We start from the raw sequence: 20,569 nt of genomic DNA on the forward strand, positions 1-20,569 counted from the left end.
TACCTGCTTGGTGTTAGATAAAGACCAACAGAATTCAAGGGAGGTTGGAGTTTGCTGCAGCTACATAGGGATTCTAGGCTGATCCCTCTTTTAGCTCTGTTCCCAGGTTCTGCCACTGCTTTTATGGCTCCTGCTTGATGAACAAGTGGTAGCTGTGACTAGGAGAGCCCTTACACTCCTTTGGATGGTGCGTCAGTTGAACCAATTCCTGGACCAAGAGACCAAGAGTTCTGGTTTTCTGGAGAACTGGTAGCAGAAATTTTGAGTAGTTCGGAGAACCGGTAAATACCACCTCTGACTGGCCCTGCCCCCATCTATTCTCTGCCTCCAAAGTCGCAGCTGATTGGGAGGAAATGGGGATTTTACAGTATCCTTCCCTGCCACGCCCGCTGTGCCACACCCACCAAGCCATGCCCACAGAACAGGTAATAATAATTTTTGAATCCCACCACTGCCTACGTGGCTTGGGATCAGATTACCTAAGGAACCACGCTATTCAATTTGATCTACCAATAACCCCTCCTCTGGAACATTCTTTCTTTGAAGATTAGAATGGCCAACCTTTCATAAGGCTTTAAAGCCTAGGCTGTGCATCCAAGTCTGGGACTCTGAAAGCAATAAGAGCCCCATTTCTTGGCTTTAATGTTAATTGGTTAATTATCTTGGCTACTGTTTATATTTATTTTGGATTTTTTAATTGTTTTGAATGTTTTAATTGCTTTCATATTTTTAGAACGAACAAGCTTCCCAGAATTGAGATAGGCAGTTATAGCAATTAAATAAATAAATAATGCTGTAAAAAGGCATACTGTTCATTTGGTTTCTTAGCGTAACCATGGACAACACAAGTTGTTCTGTGTTTATTTAGATCTTTGCCATTTCAAAACAAGTCATTTAAAAGTTTGGTACAAGAAATTAATGTCACAAGCTCTGGACTAAAAATAATTTTCAGTGAACGAGTTTGTTTATAAAGTTATAATTTTTATAATCTTATCAAGTTGTATTTTGATTCAACAAATATTTGGTAACTGATGAACAGAACGTATGTTTGTGGAACGAAAGTATTACGCTCAATCCTTGGCCCTTCCACTTTAAAGAAAATCCAAGATTGCTAAACTGAGAGACATGTTATCCTTTCAGTGCTTACTGGAGTATGTAATTGGACCACATGGATAGCAGAGCTTCATTATGTTGGGAATTTTATTCAAGTATCAGTAAGAAAAAAATTCAAAAGTGCAGGACTTTCACCCGGCTTACAGCAAAATAGGAATTCCCTTTTTGGGGGACTCCATGTTGCTACTTCTCCTTTGTAAACCCCCCCCCTTATTAAAAAAAACCCCAAAACAACATCTGACAGATGCAAGGAATTCAGGACCAACCGAGAGAGAGTTCCATTGTCTCTTGAGTTCATTTTTATTCTATCCCAAATCCTCCTCCAGTGTCACTCAAGATGTAAAATATATTTGTTTGTGTGCTAACAACTTAATAACCATTCATTTAACAAAGGTCCAGTTATGGCAGCCTTATGATCTGTATTTGCACTGACAACTATCACAAACCATTACAACCAAATACAGCATCCTGTAGCCATGTGATTATGATATGTGGATTTTTTTGCTGCTTTCCACAATAATTGCATAATGATAATGTGATTTGTTTAAAAAACATGGTGACTTTCTTTATGACCATCGTCAAAATGTTCATAAAATTAGATCCAGTCAAACTATCCCAATTTGCGACTGAAATTCTGGTCCCAGTTGTGATCGTAAGTTGAGGACTATCTGTCCTGGACACACAGTAATTGCTGGTTTTCTATAATATCAATAATTCCTGTGTTAAAATATGAATAAATAAAACTGATCTGCCAATCAGTATGGAGCTCACAGCACAGCATACCACTGGCCCTGGCACTCTTCCTATGCCTTAACGAGCTGTCAGCTGGGTTTATTGATTTATTTACTGCTATTCATGGAAATGTTGGTCTTAGGAAAGTCAGCTATTTCCATATCAAACTAAAATGAATAAAACTGACCTATCAGTTGGGATGGAACTCATATCAACAGGGCTTTTTCCTGGTTCATCCCACATCCCTCCTATGATCTATAAGCCAGAATCTTTAAAAAAAAATCTTGACATGAAAATACCAGTCTTTCAAAAAAAAAAAAACCAATATTCCTTTATCAGAAGAAAAGAAAAACTGACAGCTCAGTGAGATTTGGAAGCAGCACATAATGATCAGGAATTTTTGTCAATGTCTCAATGTGCCAGAGGTGGTATTCAGCAGGTTCTGACCAGTTCTGGAGAACCGCTAGTGGAAATTTTGAGTAGTTCAGAGAACCGGTAAATACCATCTCTGACTGGCCCCGCCTCCATTTGTTCTCTGCCTCCAAAGTCCCAGCTATTTGGGAGGAAATGGGGATTTTGCAATAACCTTCCCCTGAAGTGGGGTGGGAATGGAGATTTTACAGTATCCTTCCCCTGCCATGCCCATCAAGCCATGCCCACCGAGCCACACTCACAGAAGCGGTAGTAGTTTTTTTCTCATGAAAACAAACCTTCATTTAAATCTCCAAATTGCCCTTAATCTAGTGATATCTGTTTTGTGAAGGTTAAATATTGTGAATGAAACATTATTTACATGAGATCTTCCTTCAATGAAGATTTCTGTAAAGTAGGATTAGATGCTCAAATTAATATGAAAAGCTCTGAATTCTTATAGCTAGTTCATCTGTGTAGTCTTGCAAATGTTCAAACTCTTGTCTTTCCTTTTGTCAGACTTAATTTCATGATTTATTTTGTAATTTAATTTTTGAACATAAAATACAGTGTCAAGCCACTTAGAGGTGGTTGTTTATGTAATAAATATTTTTGTATTAAAAAAAAAACCCAAGTGATAGGATTAAACTTATTTTATATCAAGAACTGCAGAGCTCTGTGCTCCATTAGCTCTGGACAAAACTGTTTTTAAAAGCCACATCCTTCATCCTTGTAATTTTTAATGAGAGTGTACTAATCAGTTATCTCATAAAAAATGTGAGTGTGCTAATCTCATAAAAAGGAAATTTTGTATCCAATGATCACATTTTAATAAGAGGTTATTACTGGGGAGGAATCATATTACAGTCAGGTCCCTATATCTGAGTGATCTCTGTTCATGAATCATGTTTTTACAGTAGTGGTTGTAAAATTTATCACATACAAAAAACCTGCTGCTTGCTGCATTCAGTGAGGGCAGGACGTGTGGATCTTCAGTGTTCCAGTGAGAGTCATTCGAATAGGATGCTTTGTGACCTTTGTGTATCTGTATATCTGCATTAGGTTACTCCAGTTTGACTTTAAGAAATATATGTAACATTTTAGGCACATACAGGAAATATCTGGGATATGTTAGATAGTACAGGTTTCCATGATTTTCACATTTTTACAGAAAGTGTTGACAAATAACTTTTGTGATCTTGGAGACCTTAATTCAGGGGTCTCAAACTCAAGGCCCATAGGCTGGATTTGGCCCATAGGGTGCTTAAATCTGGCCTGTGGGGCTTCTCTGTAAACAGCGAAGGGCCGGCTTGTGGTGCCTCTGCCAGCAAAAACTGAACTCAATTTTCAGCTGCGATGGCCTCCTGCAACCCTTTGCCAGCAAAAACAGCAGCCCTCCTGAGCTCTGTTTTCGCTGGCACCGCATTCAGGTCACCCAGGCGCCCCCAACATGAGTGATGTCGAACTGGCACTCCCACCCTGGCTGCATCTCCCAGCTCTCTCCCCCCCCCAGATCAAACACAACTGTGATGTGGCCGTCAGGGAAATTGAGTTTGACACCCATGCCTAAATGCGTAGAAGAAAAGTACATGTCAGATAAATAAATATTCTTTTCTTTGTCTATATTTCTAAAAGTTGGTCTGCTCATTGTAAAATTGATTAAAATGAAGGTACCCCAAATGGGTGCCTTTGTCTTGACACCTATCAAAATATATTTTATTAAATCTTTATTTACTATATTCAGATAGGCACTATTAAGATGTGGAATACCTTATAAAAATCCATTTCTCTCTGATCATATAGCAAAATTAATCATTATAATATATTGCAATTTAAAAAAAAAGTTCCAAGGTGCCAATGGGTTTTAAAAATGTCTTTGATCTTCTTGACTGTCATGAAAAATACTATATTTCTGATTTAGTTCATTTGTAAACATGTCTTTAAAATGATGAATAAAATGCCCTGGGAAAATGCTTTGGAAGGAGTGTGTGTGTGTGAGTAAGTGTGTGAGATAACAATAAATGAATAAAATTAACCATCAGTTTTTCCATGTGTAAAGGTAAAAGTAGCTATCAAAAAAAATCCATTAAGACAAATAACTTTACTAAGCCAACTCAAGTTTATAAAATGATATATAAAATTACACACACACACATACATATATCATTTGCAGATAGACTTTGACTTACTACCACAATTGGGCCCAAAATTTTTGTTGTTAAGTGGGAGAGTTAAGGGAATTTTGCACCATTTTACGACCTTTCTTGCCACAGTTGTTAGAAGAATCACTACATTTGTTATGTTAGTAAGATGGTTATTAAGTGAATATGGCTTTCCCATTGACTTTGCTTGTCAAAAGTTCGCAAAAGATGATCACATGACTCTGGAACACTGCAAAGGTCATAAATATAAGTTAATTGCCAAATGTCTGAATTTTGATCACATGATCACATTTGATCGTAATGCTGCAATGGTCATATGAAAAACAATCATAAGTTACTTTTTTCAGTGCCATTGTAACCTCAAACAGTCCCTAAATGAACTGTTGTAAGTCAAGACAACCTATAACTACCTGTTTTTGAGTTTTCAAAAACTTTATATTGGACCAAATGGTTATACCAGTGATCATGATCATGATACGGGAAGCAAGAGAGAGAGGGAGGGAGGGAGGGAGGGAGGGAGGGAGGGAGAGAGAGAGAGAGAGAGAGAGAGAAATGTCTTAACTGCATCTATGTTGCTTCATAAGCTTTATTTGGTGCAGAGCTTGTTGATATGAAAAACTAAGGAAATGGTTGTTAGTTCTCTAGGTGGCGCAGTGGTTAAATGCAGCACTGCAGGCTACTGCTAGATCAGCAGTTCAGCGGTTCAAATCTCACCGGCTCAGGGTTGACTCAGCCTTCCATCCTTCCGAGGTGGGTAAAATGAGGACCCGGATTGTTGGGGGCAATATGCTGACTCTCTGTAAACCGCTTAGAGAGGGCTGAAAGCCCTATGAAGCGGTATATAAGTCTACTGCTATTGCTATTGCTATTGCTATTTTTGAAAGTACCAGCTGTAAAGATAAATCTGTTTCTGTCCTCAGGCAAAACGAGCATACCAAGGTTAAAGCTGGATAATATAATATTACAGTAAAAATGAATTTACTAAAGAAAAAAATTCAGCACATTCTTGAAGTTTGCAGATTTTTTTTAAAAAAATCATGTTTTTTATTTTTAAATAGTGAAATAAATTTTAAAAACTACATCATCAAAAGAAAATAAACATCTGACAGTGAATAAAAGAGGAGGAAGGCATAATATAGTGAAAAATTAAATGTGATAAAAGAAAATAGTAATTAAGAGAAAAAACCCTCTACAATTAAATGCAGTTAAGTCAATCTTCAAGTTTGTTATTAAAACTACACCTAACAACATATTGTGTCATCTTTTAATTTTTAGAACACAGAGATTTTTCAAAACCTGATAATAAACTTGTTAGATCGGGTAAAGGAGGCACAGTAGGCTTCAGTAAACAACAGATCTTTATTGCAAGTCAAGTAAACATCCGGCTGGAGAATGGTCGTGCAGCATCCCCTTTTAAAGGGATCTGTCAGACCTCTTAGCCAATGAGATTCAATGTCTGTTCCCGCTGGAACAGAGGACCTTGGTGGAAACCTCTTGCAGTCTGTCAGCGGGGGGGGGGGAATATCTAACACCCCTCCCTTCTAAGATGGAACAATCTAACTAGTGACGTAATCACACAGGTAGGTGGGCTTCTGCATATTTCTGCCTGACCTATGCAGTTCAGTCTTGGTGTTTCCTTCGCGCAAGTTGGATGGACCTGTTGCTCCTGCTGGTCCGCCTGGTGGAAACTCCTGGAACTTTTCACAGGCTGCGGCTAGAGCTTCTGGCATCAAATCCCTAAGAACTCGCTGTGGGCCTGCATCGCAGTCAGATAAGTCATCCAACATTCTCGGGTTTTCCTCAGGACTGTTATTTTGTGTGTAGCTTCTTTTGGTTTGTGCAGGAGTTATGTTTGGCTGTCTAAGTGTTGAGTTAGATAGGCGGCTACAGAGTTGGTCAATATGCCTTCTCCAGTTTCTACTTTCCTCAAGTTTTACTGTGTACGATCGCGGTCCGGTAATGCCAATTATCGTTGTGGGAATCTATAATGTTCCCCCAGTGTAATTGTGTGTATATATTGAATCTCCTATGTTGAAGGACCTGACTTCGCTAGTGGAGTCAGGGGGTGTTGAGGTGGAATAATTTGGGTGCAGCCGGTCTAGGTGAGACCTAAGGCGGCGGCCCATGAGGAGTTCATCTGGGCTTCTTCCAGTGGTAGCACTGGCTGTAATGTGTTGTATGAGTAAGTAGTGATCAATTCGTGTCTGCCAATCACCTGGGCCCATCCTATTGAGGGCTTCCTTTGCGGATCTTACCATTCGTTCCGCCTGGCCATTGGAGGCCGGATGGAACGGTGCAACCAGGGCATGTCTGATTCCATGAGCTGCTATGAATGTTTCGAATGTCATGACTGTGAATTGGGGCCTGTTGTCGGAGACTAATACATCAGGGAACCCATGCGTGGTGAATAGTTTCCGTAGTACCTTGATGACTGATTCCGCTGTAGTGGAATTCATCAGGACTACTTCTAACCATTTAGAAAATGCGTCGACGGCTATGAAGAAGGTTTGGCCATGGACTGGTCCAGCGAAGTCTATGTGTATTCTGGACCATGGTACTTGTGGGCATTCCCATTCTTTGGCGGGCACTTTCGGGGGAGCCGGTCTGGACACCTGACAGGGTGTGCATGTGGCTACCCATTCTTGTATATCCTTATCCATGTTAGGCCACCAAACATAACTCCTTGCTAGAGACTTCATTTTAACAATCCCTAGGTGCCCTACGTGCAGTGCTTCTAGGACTGCTATCCGCAATTGTTTGGGAATGACTACCCTGTCCCCCCCCACAACAGACAACCCTTAATAGCCGACAATTCATCCAGCTTGGAAAAATACATTTTGAATTCAGACCCAACAGGCCCCTTGGGCCACCCCCTCCACACCAAGTTCAAAATTTGTTTTATTTGCGGAGTGGCATGCAACATCACTGGAGGAGATGGGTCCGGAGTCCAGGCAGTCAATAAGGAGGACCAACGTCTTGGGGGTGGGGTCGGCGAGAAGTTTGGGCAATGGGCAGCAGCTCAAGGCATCTGTGTGCCCTAACGTGGTACCCGGTTGGTGGATAAGGCGGTAGAATAGGCTGCCAGAAATATTGTCCATCTGGTTATCCGGGGAGATAGTGATACTGGGTGGGGCGATCCCCAGCCAGAAATCCTAGCAACGGCTTGTGGTCTGTGATCAGTTTGAAATCTCTGCCATAGAGATACTCATGGAATCTTTTTAAAAGCATTCATCCAAGGTATCTGGAAAGGGTTTTAGAGTCCCATTCACTTTGGGTACCATAAACATTTGTAAGAATCTGAAAAGTCAAGCAACTTATAATATGAGTCAAACCAGTGGTAGGTTTCAAAAATTGTTTGAACCTACTCTGTGGGTGTGGCCTCCTTTGTGGGAGTTGCTTGCCACCCATGTGACTGGATGGGAGTGGCTTGCTGCCCATGTGACCGGATATGAAGATGCCAATGACACTTGTCAGAACCACCTTAAATTACCTCACACACAGCACTGGCATGCATAAGAATATGATGTAAACTTGTTTTTTAAAAGGCATCTTTGGTTTGCGTTAAAACAACTTCAACACACGCAATGTTCTGATTGCACCACAAACGCAGTAGTCATCCTTACCTTTGACAAAGGCACTGAGTTTTATAAATATGAGCATGATAGTGTAGAATAATCATATCCAGGGACCAGTGGTGGGTTTCAAAAAAGTTTGGAACCTCTTCTGTAGGTGTGGCCTGCTTTCCGGGTCCACTGGTGGAACCTCTTCTAACCGGTTCGGTAGATTTGACGAACCGGTTCTACCAAATAGGTGCGAACTGGTAGGAACCCACCTCTGAGTCAAACCCTATTTCAGAACTTGTTCAAGCTATTCTTCGAATGAGTTTTCATATCAATTTTGCCAAGCTTCACAGCAGAAGCCGAGGTGGCGCAGTGGTTAAATGCAGCACTGCAGGCTACTTCAGCTGACTGCAGTTCTGCAGTTCGGCTGTTCAAATATCACCAGCTCAGGGTTGACTCAGCCCTCTATCCTTCCGAGGTGGGTAAAATGAGGACCCAGACTGTGGGGGCAATATGCTGACTCTGTAAACTGCTTAGAGAGGGCTGAAAGGCCTATAAATCGGTATATGTCTAAAAAAGAAAGAAAGAAAAAAAAGAAGAGCTTGGCAGTAAAACTCACTTCTGACATTTAAACCCTAATTCAGATATAGGGAATCCTCAGCCACAACTTCATTAGATTAGACTTTGTATTCTAGGGAAAACTGTAGCCTTATACAAAACTATGCTTTGTTCTCTGAAATGCAAAGAAGTGGGCAATTTTATGCATTTCTGTTTAAAATAAAATTTAAATGCATAGAGTTTAAATAAGGGGCATTATCCGATTTCTAAGTTACCTGAAGGTTTAATGGCTTTTGGTAATTAGGCATGTCTATGTTATGGTTCTCTCCAGCTTGGCAATTATTGGGCTTTCACCTTGTCAGATTCAGTTCTTAGCAAATTCTCTGTGCATAAAATGGAAGGCCTATCAGAATTCTTCTGTGTTTTGTTTGGAAGAGCCAGCTGCCAGCTTGTCTAGGCAGATTAGGGATAGATTCTGACAGTAATTCTGTTTGGGGTGTTTACCTCCTCCATTTCTTTGCAACTCATAAAGGATCATGAGCCACAGTTTGAGAATCTACGCAGCAAAGAATGTACAATATTTCAAACCAAAAATTATGGTTGAAGAACTCCAGTTGTTCTTGACATGGCTGTTTATAGAGAGGAAAAGATTTTGCTTCTTGTTGATTATATTTTGGTTTAGCTTTTGTGAGTTCCACTCATATTTACATACATTTTAACTATTTTAATAATGATAGCTAAGATTAAATATAGTGATTGTTTATTTTCATTTAGTTAAACTGCATAACTAATATCTATGATTTAACCATAAATACTTATTTAGAAGAATCTAACTAGGCAATTAATATCTTTTTGGCTATCCTATTTGTGTATTCTCATAGTGATCCTTTCATTGTTTATTTTATGGTTCTATTACTTTACTTCTATACTATTTACATTCCTTTCATTTTCTTTCCTTTTCATATTGGAAGCCACCTAGAATAGACCCATGAGATAGGTGGCAAATAAATTTAACAAATAATAAAATAAAATAAATAAATTAGCTTTCTTGGGAAATCTCTCCTAGTTGAAGGGTTATCCTCTATCCTAGGGAAACTGCCCTGAAGGGAAGCTTGATTTTCTTTAGCTGAAAGTTGACAATGGATTCTTTTGTGTAGAGATCCTAAGCAGAGTTGTTCATGATAGCACAAAATATATACAAAGTAATAAGTGGAAGAAGATCATTTAAACAAAAGCTGTCCTTAAGTAAACAAACAAACTCTGCCATGTTTTCAAAATACACTGTATTCTGTGCTAGTTGAACTGCCTTGATAGAGATATCATGGCATTATAATACATTTTTTAAATAGCTGCTGGGCAGCTTTTGGCCTAATGGTCAAAAACAAAACAATATGAGGCAACTAACTAATATGGGATCAATCTCTCTCCCACCCTCCCTCCCTCTTTCTCCTTCACTTTCTCTCTCCCTCTCTGTAGCAATAGCAATAGCAGTTAGACATATACCTCTTCATAGGGGTTTCAGCCCTCTCTAAGTGGTTTACAGAGTCAGCATATTGCCCCCACAGTCTGGGTCCTCATTTCACCCACCTCGGAAGGATGGAAGGCTGAGTCAACCTTGAGCAGGTGAAATTAGAACCACTGAACTGCAGATAACAGCTGAAGTGGCCTGCAGTACTGCACCATAAACACTGCGCCACCTGGGCCCTCTGTCATAAATAAAAACGTTTGGCTGCCTTTTACTGAAAGTTTTCTACTTTCCTCCCTCCCTTTATTTTAAGAAATGATGTGCGAAGTGATGCCTACGATAAACGAGGACACCCCAATGAGTCAAAGGGGGTCCCAGAGCAGTGGATCGGACTCCGATTCTCACTTTGAACAGCTAATGGTGAATATGCTGGATGAAAGAGATCGTCTTCTAGACACTCTTCGGGAGACCCAAGAAAGTTTATCTCTGGCACAGCAACGACTTCAAGATGTAATTTACGACAGAGATTCTCTGCAACGACAACTGAATTCTGCACTGCCCCAGGTATGTATATTCATTCTCTGTAATCTTAATTTATAAACATTATTTCCTCTTCCTTTAATCTTATGCATGTGCATGCAGATACACATACAGATTCCTTAAAAATTAGAAGTACAGTGCCATAAATATCTAATCCTTTTTGCAAAAGAGGAGGCTGCCTTAATGATTCAAAGAGAGATGCCTCATCCGTACTTAAGTATGTTGTGAAGCAGCTATGTTTTGCACGCTCCAATTGAATACTCTTATTCGTTTTAGTAAGAAGATGGCTTGATGGATGAGATTAAGCTGAAATTTGGATTTTTCCTCAACTCCAGGATTATTAGATTCACTTTAAAACCAAACTCCCTCCCCCTTGTTTTTTTTCTTTGCTAAGACATTTCAACATAACTCGGATTTCATTGAATCATCCATAGTACATTCCAGAAAGACCCTTCTTTCCCATTTCTAGTTTTATTAACCACTTAGTTACTCTTTGAAATAGAGTGATGGTGCATAAAACCATCCAATAAATTAATATGCATTTACAAGGGACAAAAAGGTAAAGGCAAAAGTAATAAAGTTTGATCACAGCAGGGCACCTTATTAGCACAATTGTGAGGGAAATATCAGAAGGAGTTAGAGCCATTATGTCATGCTTTACAAACTACAGTGTACGTGAGCAGTCTGATCTATATTTTGCAATCAACAAGATGATGGCTCAAGTGCCATATCACATATAATCTGACTTGACTGATAGCTGAATCTGCATTTATTACTGAAAATGGAACAGCAGCAGTATGACCACATGAGAAAGCTTCAGGCAAGGCATGTTACACAACTTTCTTCTTCACCAACTTGCAGCCATCTCTCAAAAACAACTGCCTGAGATAAATGTTTCATTTTAGTACTGCAATAGGACTGGCCCTATGTGTTTGTACGTTCATTTTATCACAGTCATGCCTTGGCAATACTAGTCCTTTTTTTTGGGGTTTCACAGTGTTGTCCTGCTATTATCCTGATATTATGTCAAAAACACTTTTTAATTCATCATCAGATGTTCCAGTTTTACTCCAGTATTTTACTGCTTAAATCAACACTAATCCATATCAGTTTCAAAGAGTATAAAGTCTGCCAGTTTCAAACATTTATTCTTCAAGGAGGATAAAGTTTGCCAGTTTCAATCACACCCCACTTGCCCCCTCTGTGTCAGTGGACACCAAGTTGGCAAGGTGTAATTAAAATGGTGGTATAATAATACTTGGAAGCAGAGATATTTCAACAAAATTCCTTTGAGCCCAAACAGTCATATTTGTAGAGATAATTTTTACACTGCATTTGCACAGGAAAAATGACTTGAAAATGTGATAATGTATGTTACAGTATTAAAATGGTCACATCCTTCCTCATTGACTCTTTATAGCCTTTGTCCTTCAATTTCAATTTATATAAAAACAGAAGCAGATTTCTTGGCATGTGCAGATTAGAGTCTTTCTTGTGTTCTATTCAGCAGCCTTAAAAAGTCATAACAAAATAATAAGATAAATGTTCCTGTAAATATTAAGGTGATTGTGTGATGTTTGATAGCATCTTCAAATTTCCCCTAAGCATGAAAAAAAAATATTCATTTAATCCTGCACTTTTAAAAGTAAAAACAGTCTTTCATTTATAGATAGTTGGTTTGACGGAAAAATAAATTAAGAAGACTGTGAAGAAAGCTAGAGAAAATTGTCTTGTCAGTGAGATTCTGTTGGATACCTAATGAAGGAAATTGTACAGGATGGAATATTTGGGGTAAAAGCTGAGAAACTGGCAGATAAATACAGCATGGCTGTAAATTATGTTATCTTTAATGAGTGTGCAAGGTTTTCTGCCCCTCCTCCTCAAATATTCTATGTATTTATTTAAAAAACCAGCAAAAAGGGAATATATTATATATAGTAAATAATATCCTTTCATGTTCATATAGCACTATTCATATCTTAGGTATGTAATCTCAATAGATATTGGTGAGTTCCTACCAGTTTGGACCGGTTCAGCTGAACTGGTAATGGTTTGTGGCCTGGGTCGCTGGAACCGGTAGCGACTCAGGCCTGCCACACCCCTGAACCAGTTCTCAGGGCGGCGCCATAGAAGGCACCATCTTGTTTTTTGGTTCTGCGCATGCACAGAACAATTATTATTGTACTACGCATGCATATACAGCGTGCATCAAGCACCACGCACGTGGGGTGCTCCCACGAGCGAACAGGCAGTAGAGACTGCCATAACCCAGCCCTATCAATAGGTACTCAGTACTCAGCTGCTCAGTAGGAAAACTACCAACATCTGGATGATACTAGGCGGGTAACCCTACTTTAGCTCTCTTCTTTGATCACTTGTCATGTATATCCTACCATAGTGGTATTTACCTTTTAGGATCAAAATTCTGCATCAGAGGGGTGGTATACTTACAATTGTGGATTTTAATTTAATTGAAATTAAATCAGCCTAATTTGTACTCTCCACCCTAATCACAAATGGTATAGAAACATACATTTAAAGAGCTTTTGAAAATAATCTGATGTTGTTAATGGTTCAAGAGCAAGAGGATTGCCTATTTTTGATGTAAAAGATCATGGAGGGCAAGCCCTAGCCTTTGTTACCTGTATTTTTAACTCACAATGAGTGTTGCATTCTTGTCTTACTACTGTTGTTGTTTAAGTGCAGCTGTTAACAGGACTTCTTGGACCTTTAGAGAGTTAGTGGTGGCTTTGGTAGTTGCTATGAGATAAATTATAGAGTTGTTTCCAAGTAATTGATTTAAACTGGCACCATGAATGCTAGGTGGTGCTTTGAGAAAATACTTTAGGTTCAATCTTCATTTGTTTGTGCCTTTGAATCACCATTGATTACTGTAGTTTTCTTGATAAGATTTCAGAAATAGTTGGCCATTGCTTTCTTCATAAGGCTTAGAAAAAGTGACTGGCTCAAGGTTACCCAGTTGGCTTTGTGCCTATGGCAGATCTAGAACTCATGGTCTCCCAATTACTAGCCTGATGTCCTAAACACTACAGCAAACTGGCTGCTTACTTGGTTCATCATAGAATCAGTTAAAAGTGGGGCCAGAACTCTCTTAGATCAGGCCCTATAAACATTAAAGTGATGCTATTTCTGAAGATTACATAAGAGCAGGTAGCCTTACTGATGCAATCAGAACTTGCTGTCTGGAGTACTGTAACATGCTGTATATTGGGCTATCCTGGAAAAGCATTATGACGCAACAGCTAGTACAAAGTGAGGTAGTCCAGGCAATAATGACAGTTTCTTGTTATATTCAGGTGAACCCATTGCTTTGGGTACTGCATTGGTTGCCAGTTGGCTTCTAGATTGCAATTAAAGGCACTGATAGTTTTCTTTGAAGCCTTACATGGCTCCATATCTTCTCAAGGCTAATTCTATCCAGGCCCAATCCCTTTGAGAATGCCATGTGACAGGACCTAGAAGTGGCTATTTTCAACTGCTGTTCCTATGCTTTTGAAACTCTTTTCACTCTTTTCACTCTTGCGTTTTAGAAGACCAGTTTAATACCTTGCTTTCCCATCTAGTCCAAGAGAAAACATATTAAGAAATTGGGTTGCATTGATAGAAACCTTACATGGTCTGTTTTTCTTGGTCTCATTCAATGTTGTTGGAATTTTTAATTACTCTTAAGGTGGGTGAGTGGATGTTTCTGAGGACTTTTAACAATGTTTTTATTGTTAGCTATTCAGAGTTTTCAGGAATGGATGATACTGACATATTGCAAAAAATAAATATATGAAACAAATAACTGCAGAAACCAACAACCAAATAGTTGTTTCTTACAACTATTGATCAAATTCTTCTCTGGAAGTACAGTGAAGAAAGTGATGTTGTGGCAAGCATATAAGAATTAGTAAGAAGGGAGGAGGATCCAACATCGCAATGATACGGAAGTGCGGTCTCAATGCTCCGAGACCGCAGCCGATACTTTTGCCACTGGGTGATCCAATTGGACCTAAACCATCCCGGAGGGATGGTGAACAGGAAGAATACACCTTGCTGACCTCAGGGACACCACAAAGTCCCTGATCGGTGCAAGAGAAGTTCTTCAAGCTGGCGACAAAAAATCCAGCCAAGGCTGATGAAGTTGGAGTGGCTCCAAAACGGAAGGATGCGGAAAGAGAAAGTGTTTCCAGCTGGTGAGGAGTAAACAGCAGGTTTACTGTTTTAAAAAGAGACTGCCTATAAAAAACTTAAAATTAATTTAAATTGGAGAACAGAAGAATTAAGCGGTGGAATTAAATTTGGAATGGTTTTGGACAGTGGGTTTTTTAAATGCTATCTTCATGGATGGAATGTATGCAAGCCTTTTAAAACAAATGGATTAAGTTTTCTTCTTTTTTTTCTTTTATTATTCTCTGTAATCTAGGGACTAAAATTTTCCTCTTTCATTACTGTGAATGTTCTCCTAACCCATTCAAAAGTTGGACTCTTTTTTTCTAACTTGAAATACAAAAAAGATACAAAAAGAAACAAGACTGGAAGGTTTGTGTATTGGAAACAGAACACTCCTATTTTCTTCACTGATTGTTTTGGCTTGGCACTACAAGGTCTCACTGCTTGGTTATAGAGAGTCATAAGAAGAAAACATATAGATGACCCTTTGAAGTATATCTTTAACCAGAGAAAAGTGAAAACAAGACGTTATTGTGAATCTATGCTTAATTTTATTAATCTTCCAAGCTAGAGCAGCTGTGTTTGTTAGTTGGAGATAATGGAACAATTTCAACAGCAAAAAGAAACCTTAAGCTTGCAAAATATATTTTCAGAAATACAGAAATTATCAAATACATATGAGGGGATAGAGAAGAAGCTGGAAGACTTAGAGCATCTAACAGCAAAATATGATGAAGAAGTTGAGGATGTTTATCAAATGGAAAACATGGTGGTTAAAACCCCAAAAATCGAAGTGGAAAATGAATATAAAGAGATTAAATTTGCTGATATTTATGGTGATTGGTTTGTCTCTGAAAATGGAGACAAATTCAGTATTCAGTGGAATACTGAAAGAGGAACTAAATGAAGGAGAAATTTATTCCAGATGGCAAGATATAGAAGAAGAAAAAACAAATGAATCTATGGATTTAAAAGAGAGAAATTTTATTAGCAATAGCACTGATAACACTACCGACAATCAAAGATAAGCTGACTAAGGAAACAGAAGAAGGGCATCAAGATTACATGAGAGATCTTATAAGCAAGGAGTTGCTAAGAGGAGTCCATACAAAGTTGATCAAGGAGATGATTAGAGGATTGGCACCACAAATGGCAGAAGATATGAGACTGTTTATTGGTAAGATACAGGTTGATAGATAGAAGAGTATAATTTAAAACTAGTTAAATTTAGTGAAATTTATTGACAATAGATATAGTTTAAATAAATAATTGATAATATTACTAATGTATACAATATGTAGTGTTATGATGAGTATAATTGGATATGAATATTGAATGGTACCCATGTAAGGAAGATTAGAAATCCCTTTGGATTATATATAAAGATTAATAAAAAAAGAACTAAGTTAGATACAGTTAAAGTTTTGATTATTAGGGGGAAAATGTTATGATACAGATATAGTTAAATAAAGGAGGAATAAGAATAACAACGTATAGATAGATATGGGTATAACATAAAGAAACTGGATGTAAATTCAAAACAGTGATTTGGAAAGGAGGGTTTGAAAATTTTGTTATTAAATATTATGGATGTTTAGCTAGAATAGGATATAAGGATTCAGTGTTAGTGGAGGCTTTTAGAAATAGTAAATGAAAGGCCAGTATGTGGTTATGTATTAAATCTTGGTATATTTTATGATGAAGGACGTTTAAACAATTATAGTCAAATGAAGATGGAGATATGATGATGGTAACATGTATAAATATTTGAATTAAAATACTTGAGTTAATACGAACTATGTTTGTTGACTGTGGAAGAGATGCACGGAAGTCTTTTTGTAACCATCTGATACATTTTCTGCAGCATGTAAAGAAGGATGTTGTGTTTGTTCTGAAAATTAAAAATAAAAAAAAATATTTAAAAAAAAGAATTAGTAAGAAGAAAGTAGAGGCAAACTGGATGAAAAACAACACTGTTACCATGATGGACTGACCTGAGAAAGCAATGAGCAATAATAAGTAGGTTAGCAAAACAAGTTGAGATCAAGTAGCAGCTGTATCTAGCTTTTCCCGGAAAGATATTTCTTCTTGAGATGTTTATTTATCCACATGCTTGTTAACCAGCAGCTGAAGCAAACCATAGAATCAGACTTAGAAGCCTACCAAAAATTATTCAAATGTATACATTTATACACTAGAGTTCATATTATAGTGAATTAAGCAAACAATTAAATTAAACTTTAATTGAGGTGGAAGTGCAGATCATGATCCATATAGATTCATTTCTAGTTCATTTTAAAAATCTTATATAATATGTAAAATAGTAGTTATACTTTATATAGAGTAACTGAGTATAAAAAGTCACTTAATTGTATAATAGGTTTTATTTGGAACCACAGTTTTCAAAAACCATGTTAATAGTTCTTGCCTCATGAAAAAACATAGTTCTGATACGCATCTATTCAGAATTTGATGTAATGATTTTTTGAATATGAATGCTATTGTATACCATATACAGGTAGTCCTCACTTAGCAACCACTTGCTTAGTCATCATTTGACATTAGCAGCATCCCTATATCATGTGTTTGTATTTGAATGTTGGCAACCAACTCGTATTTACAGTGTTCACAATGTCCCACATGTAAGTATGTTCATGTGATTCTTTTCCTTTATGATAGCAATAGCAATAGCAATAGCAGTAGACTTATATACCGCTTCATAGGGCTTTCAGCCCTCTGTAAGCGGTTTACAGAGAGTCAGCATATTGCCCCCAACAATCCGGGTCCTCATTTTACCCACCTCGGAAGGATGGAAGGCTGAGTCAACCCTGAGCCGGTGAGATTTGAACCGCTGAACTGCTGATCTAGCAGTAGCCTGCAGTGCTGCATTTAACCACTGCGCCACCTCGGCTCTTATGACCACCTCACTAGCTCCTGATGCCAATTATAGTTGTTAATCAAGGACTACCTATGTGTTGTCTATACATATATCAACAAGATTTTTTTAACTGCTTTATTAATCTGGACTGAGTTTTGAACATTTCTTGGAATAACACAAAATCATACAAACAGGCTGTATAAAATATTTAATGAAAAGAAATAAACTCAACCTACGGTATAATCTGAGAAGCAATTCACTCATCTAATTCCAGAAATAGACAACTGTTAGATTTACAGTTGCTATGCACTGGTGAAAAAAAAAAGCATTATTGCTTATTTTCAGAGATAAAATTATTTATTCAAACTTGTGGGAAAACATGAGTGTAGAATGTTTAATCAGTCTAACTGTTGCATTAGCAGATCAGTATACCTTTTGTGTGAATTTCCTTTCTGACCTTGCGTTTTCTCATCTGGTGCGTCTACCCAGTAGACCAGTAAGAAATGAAAAGAACACAGTTTAAGAATGTTGGCTGTCAAATGGGCTAAAAAGGAAAAGAAGTGTTTTCAAGTTCACTTGTTTTTGCTTTTTGCTTTTTGTTTTTAGTTGTTTTTTTAAAGAAGATACCTGCCATTTCACTGTTTAATTGTTATCCTTTTTAAAAAGACCAGGATTTCATTATTCTACTGGTGAATTATTAAAAACAGTAGCCATGGAGAGTAGGGTCTACTAATCAGAGAGATGAGCATTTGTGTTGAAGTGTATAGCAACCAATTAGAATGGAGATGTTTGCTTGTAATGAAATGAAGCAAAGCAGTTTAACTCGGCAACACTGTGCTTGTATGATAATAACCTTTGTATTTCTGCTTGTGAGAAATTACATTGGGGCAAGCTGATTGTGTGGATCAGTGCTAAGATTGCTAAGTACACACAGCACAGTGTGTCATATGATTGAGATGTTTAGTACAGGTAGTGTTATTCTATGTTTGTGCTTTTGTACTCTGTTTTGAGTTTCTAGAAGCATTTTAGTTACAATTGTCACATTCACTATACTATTAAACCAGTTCTGCTCCAATGCAATTTGTTTCCTGTGTTCTAACTAATAGCATAATGTAACACATCACAAATCCATTAAGTAGTTCCAAGGTGGCATACGTAGGGCAAAAGCAGCTGCAGGTTGTTGGTTTTTTTGTAATAACTTGTTCAGCTGTTTCAAACTTAGCTGAAAGTGTGTATCCAGTCAGGATCCAGGCACTGGCCTTTTCAAGGAAACCACTCCACCCCAGGAACTGGTCCCAGCCCCTCAGCTTTTCCTGGATGTCATCCAGTGCCAATGGGCACAGCCAGGGTCAGTGGCAAATCCCAGTGGTGTGGATAAAATGCTCTACTCTATGGAGAACAATATTGAGGATCTCTTAAAGCTTCCTCTTGTGGATGATCCCATAGTTGCCCTAACTTCCAATTCTGTGCTTCCAGCACGTGATGGCACGTGCACCATCTGCAGGGCAGATGGTCACAAGCGGAGCTTGCCCACAACATAAACTGGCTGGAGCTCAGAGCTGCCAGACTAGCCCTGCGTCACTTCCGCCAGCACATTGAAGGGCTCCATGTCTTAATACTAACAGACAACATTGCCACCAAAGCCCACATAAACCACCAGGGCAGGACTTGATCGAAGGCCCTGATGTCGGAGACAGAGGCCCTAGGGTGATGGGCGGAGCGTCACCTCGAGTTGTTGAAGGCAGACCACATCTCGGAGGAGGACAACGTGACCGCAGATTGGCTAAGCAGAACTACCAAACTACCATCAGCTACTTGGAATGGCAATTTTATCCATCTCTGTTTCACCTACTGTCTCAGAGATTCGGCGTTTCAACAATCGACCTGTTTACCAGTCTGGAAAACATGCAGCTCCCCTGGTTCTTTTTGTATTTCCAGTACTCCGGCATGGAAGGGACGGATGGTCTTCACTGCCACTGGCCTCCTGGCCTCCTATACACCTTTCCACCTCACCCCTTGATACCTCAGGTGATCAGGAAGGTCCTGTCGGAGGGGGCGGAAGTACTGCTGGTTGCACCTCACTAGCCGAGGAGGTCCTGTTTGGCTGACCTTGTCAGCCTTTCAGTGACCAAACACTGGTGCATATTTCAGGAGCAGATCTCCCTCAGCCAACAGGCCATCCCACATCCAGACCCTCAGTTGGCCGTTTGGCACTTGAGGCAGGATAAATTTTCTGACAAAGTCAGAAAATCATCCAGGCGGCCAGGCGGCCTTCCACGGTGTGAATCTATGATGCGACATGGACTGCTTTTTCATCTTGGTGCCAGTCTCATCATATCAATGACACCACAGCGACAATAACACAAATCCTGGATTTCTCCAGGAGGGGTTGGACAAGGGTCTTGCCCCCAACATCTTAGGCAACAGATGGCTGCCTTAACCACTATCTTGTCCAGAGATGCTTCTCAACCTCTCAGCAGGCATCCCAGAGTTCGCAGCTTCCTGAAAGGGGCTACCAACCTACATCAATACCCAATGCCCAACTTGGGATCTATCGATTGTCCTGCAGACCCTAACCTCAGCTCCATTTGAACCGATTCGTTCCATCAGTCTACGGCATTTATTTTTTAAGACTATCTTTCTGATAGCCATCACTTCAGCTTGCAGAATTTCGGAGCTGGCAGCCTTTTCGGTCAGGGAGGACCTTTGCCTTGTACATCCGGACAGAGTCATTCTTCGATTGGATCCATCCTTGCTCCTGAAAATTAACACCTTATTTCATAGAATGCAAGAGGTGGTCCTTCCTGATTTTTGCCCCCCCCAGACATCCCAGGGAGCCCGTTTGGCATAAGCTGGATGTATGCCGTGCAGTGCACATATATAGGAAAAGGACAGCTTCCTTCCGCAAGTGGGAATCATTCTTCATATCCCTTCAACCTGCTTCCATGGGCAGAAAGGTATCATCTTCCACCAT

At 39.0% G+C, this 20,569-nt stretch overlaps 1 protein-coding gene across 1 annotated transcript in view; it reads left to right on the forward strand.

The window, feature by feature from the left end:
• The first annotated feature begins 10,316 nt into the window (after positions 1–10,316).
• The window catches only part of PPFIA2 (PTPRF interacting protein alpha 2), a 219,358-nt gene continuing 209,105 nt past the window's right edge, over positions 10,317–20,569 (forward strand). The window contains exon 1 of the mRNA XM_032221044.1: positions 10,317–10,565. Coding sequence (XP_032076935.1) covers positions 10,317–10,565 — 249 coding nt within the window. The remainder of the gene's footprint in view (positions 10,566–20,569) is intronic.

Source organism: Thamnophis elegans, chromosome 7 (genome assembly GCF_009769535.1).
Source record: "Thamnophis elegans isolate rThaEle1 chromosome 7, rThaEle1.pri, whole genome shotgun sequence".
NCBI classification, from domain to species: Eukaryota; Metazoa; Chordata; class Lepidosauria; order Squamata; family Colubridae; genus Thamnophis; species Thamnophis elegans.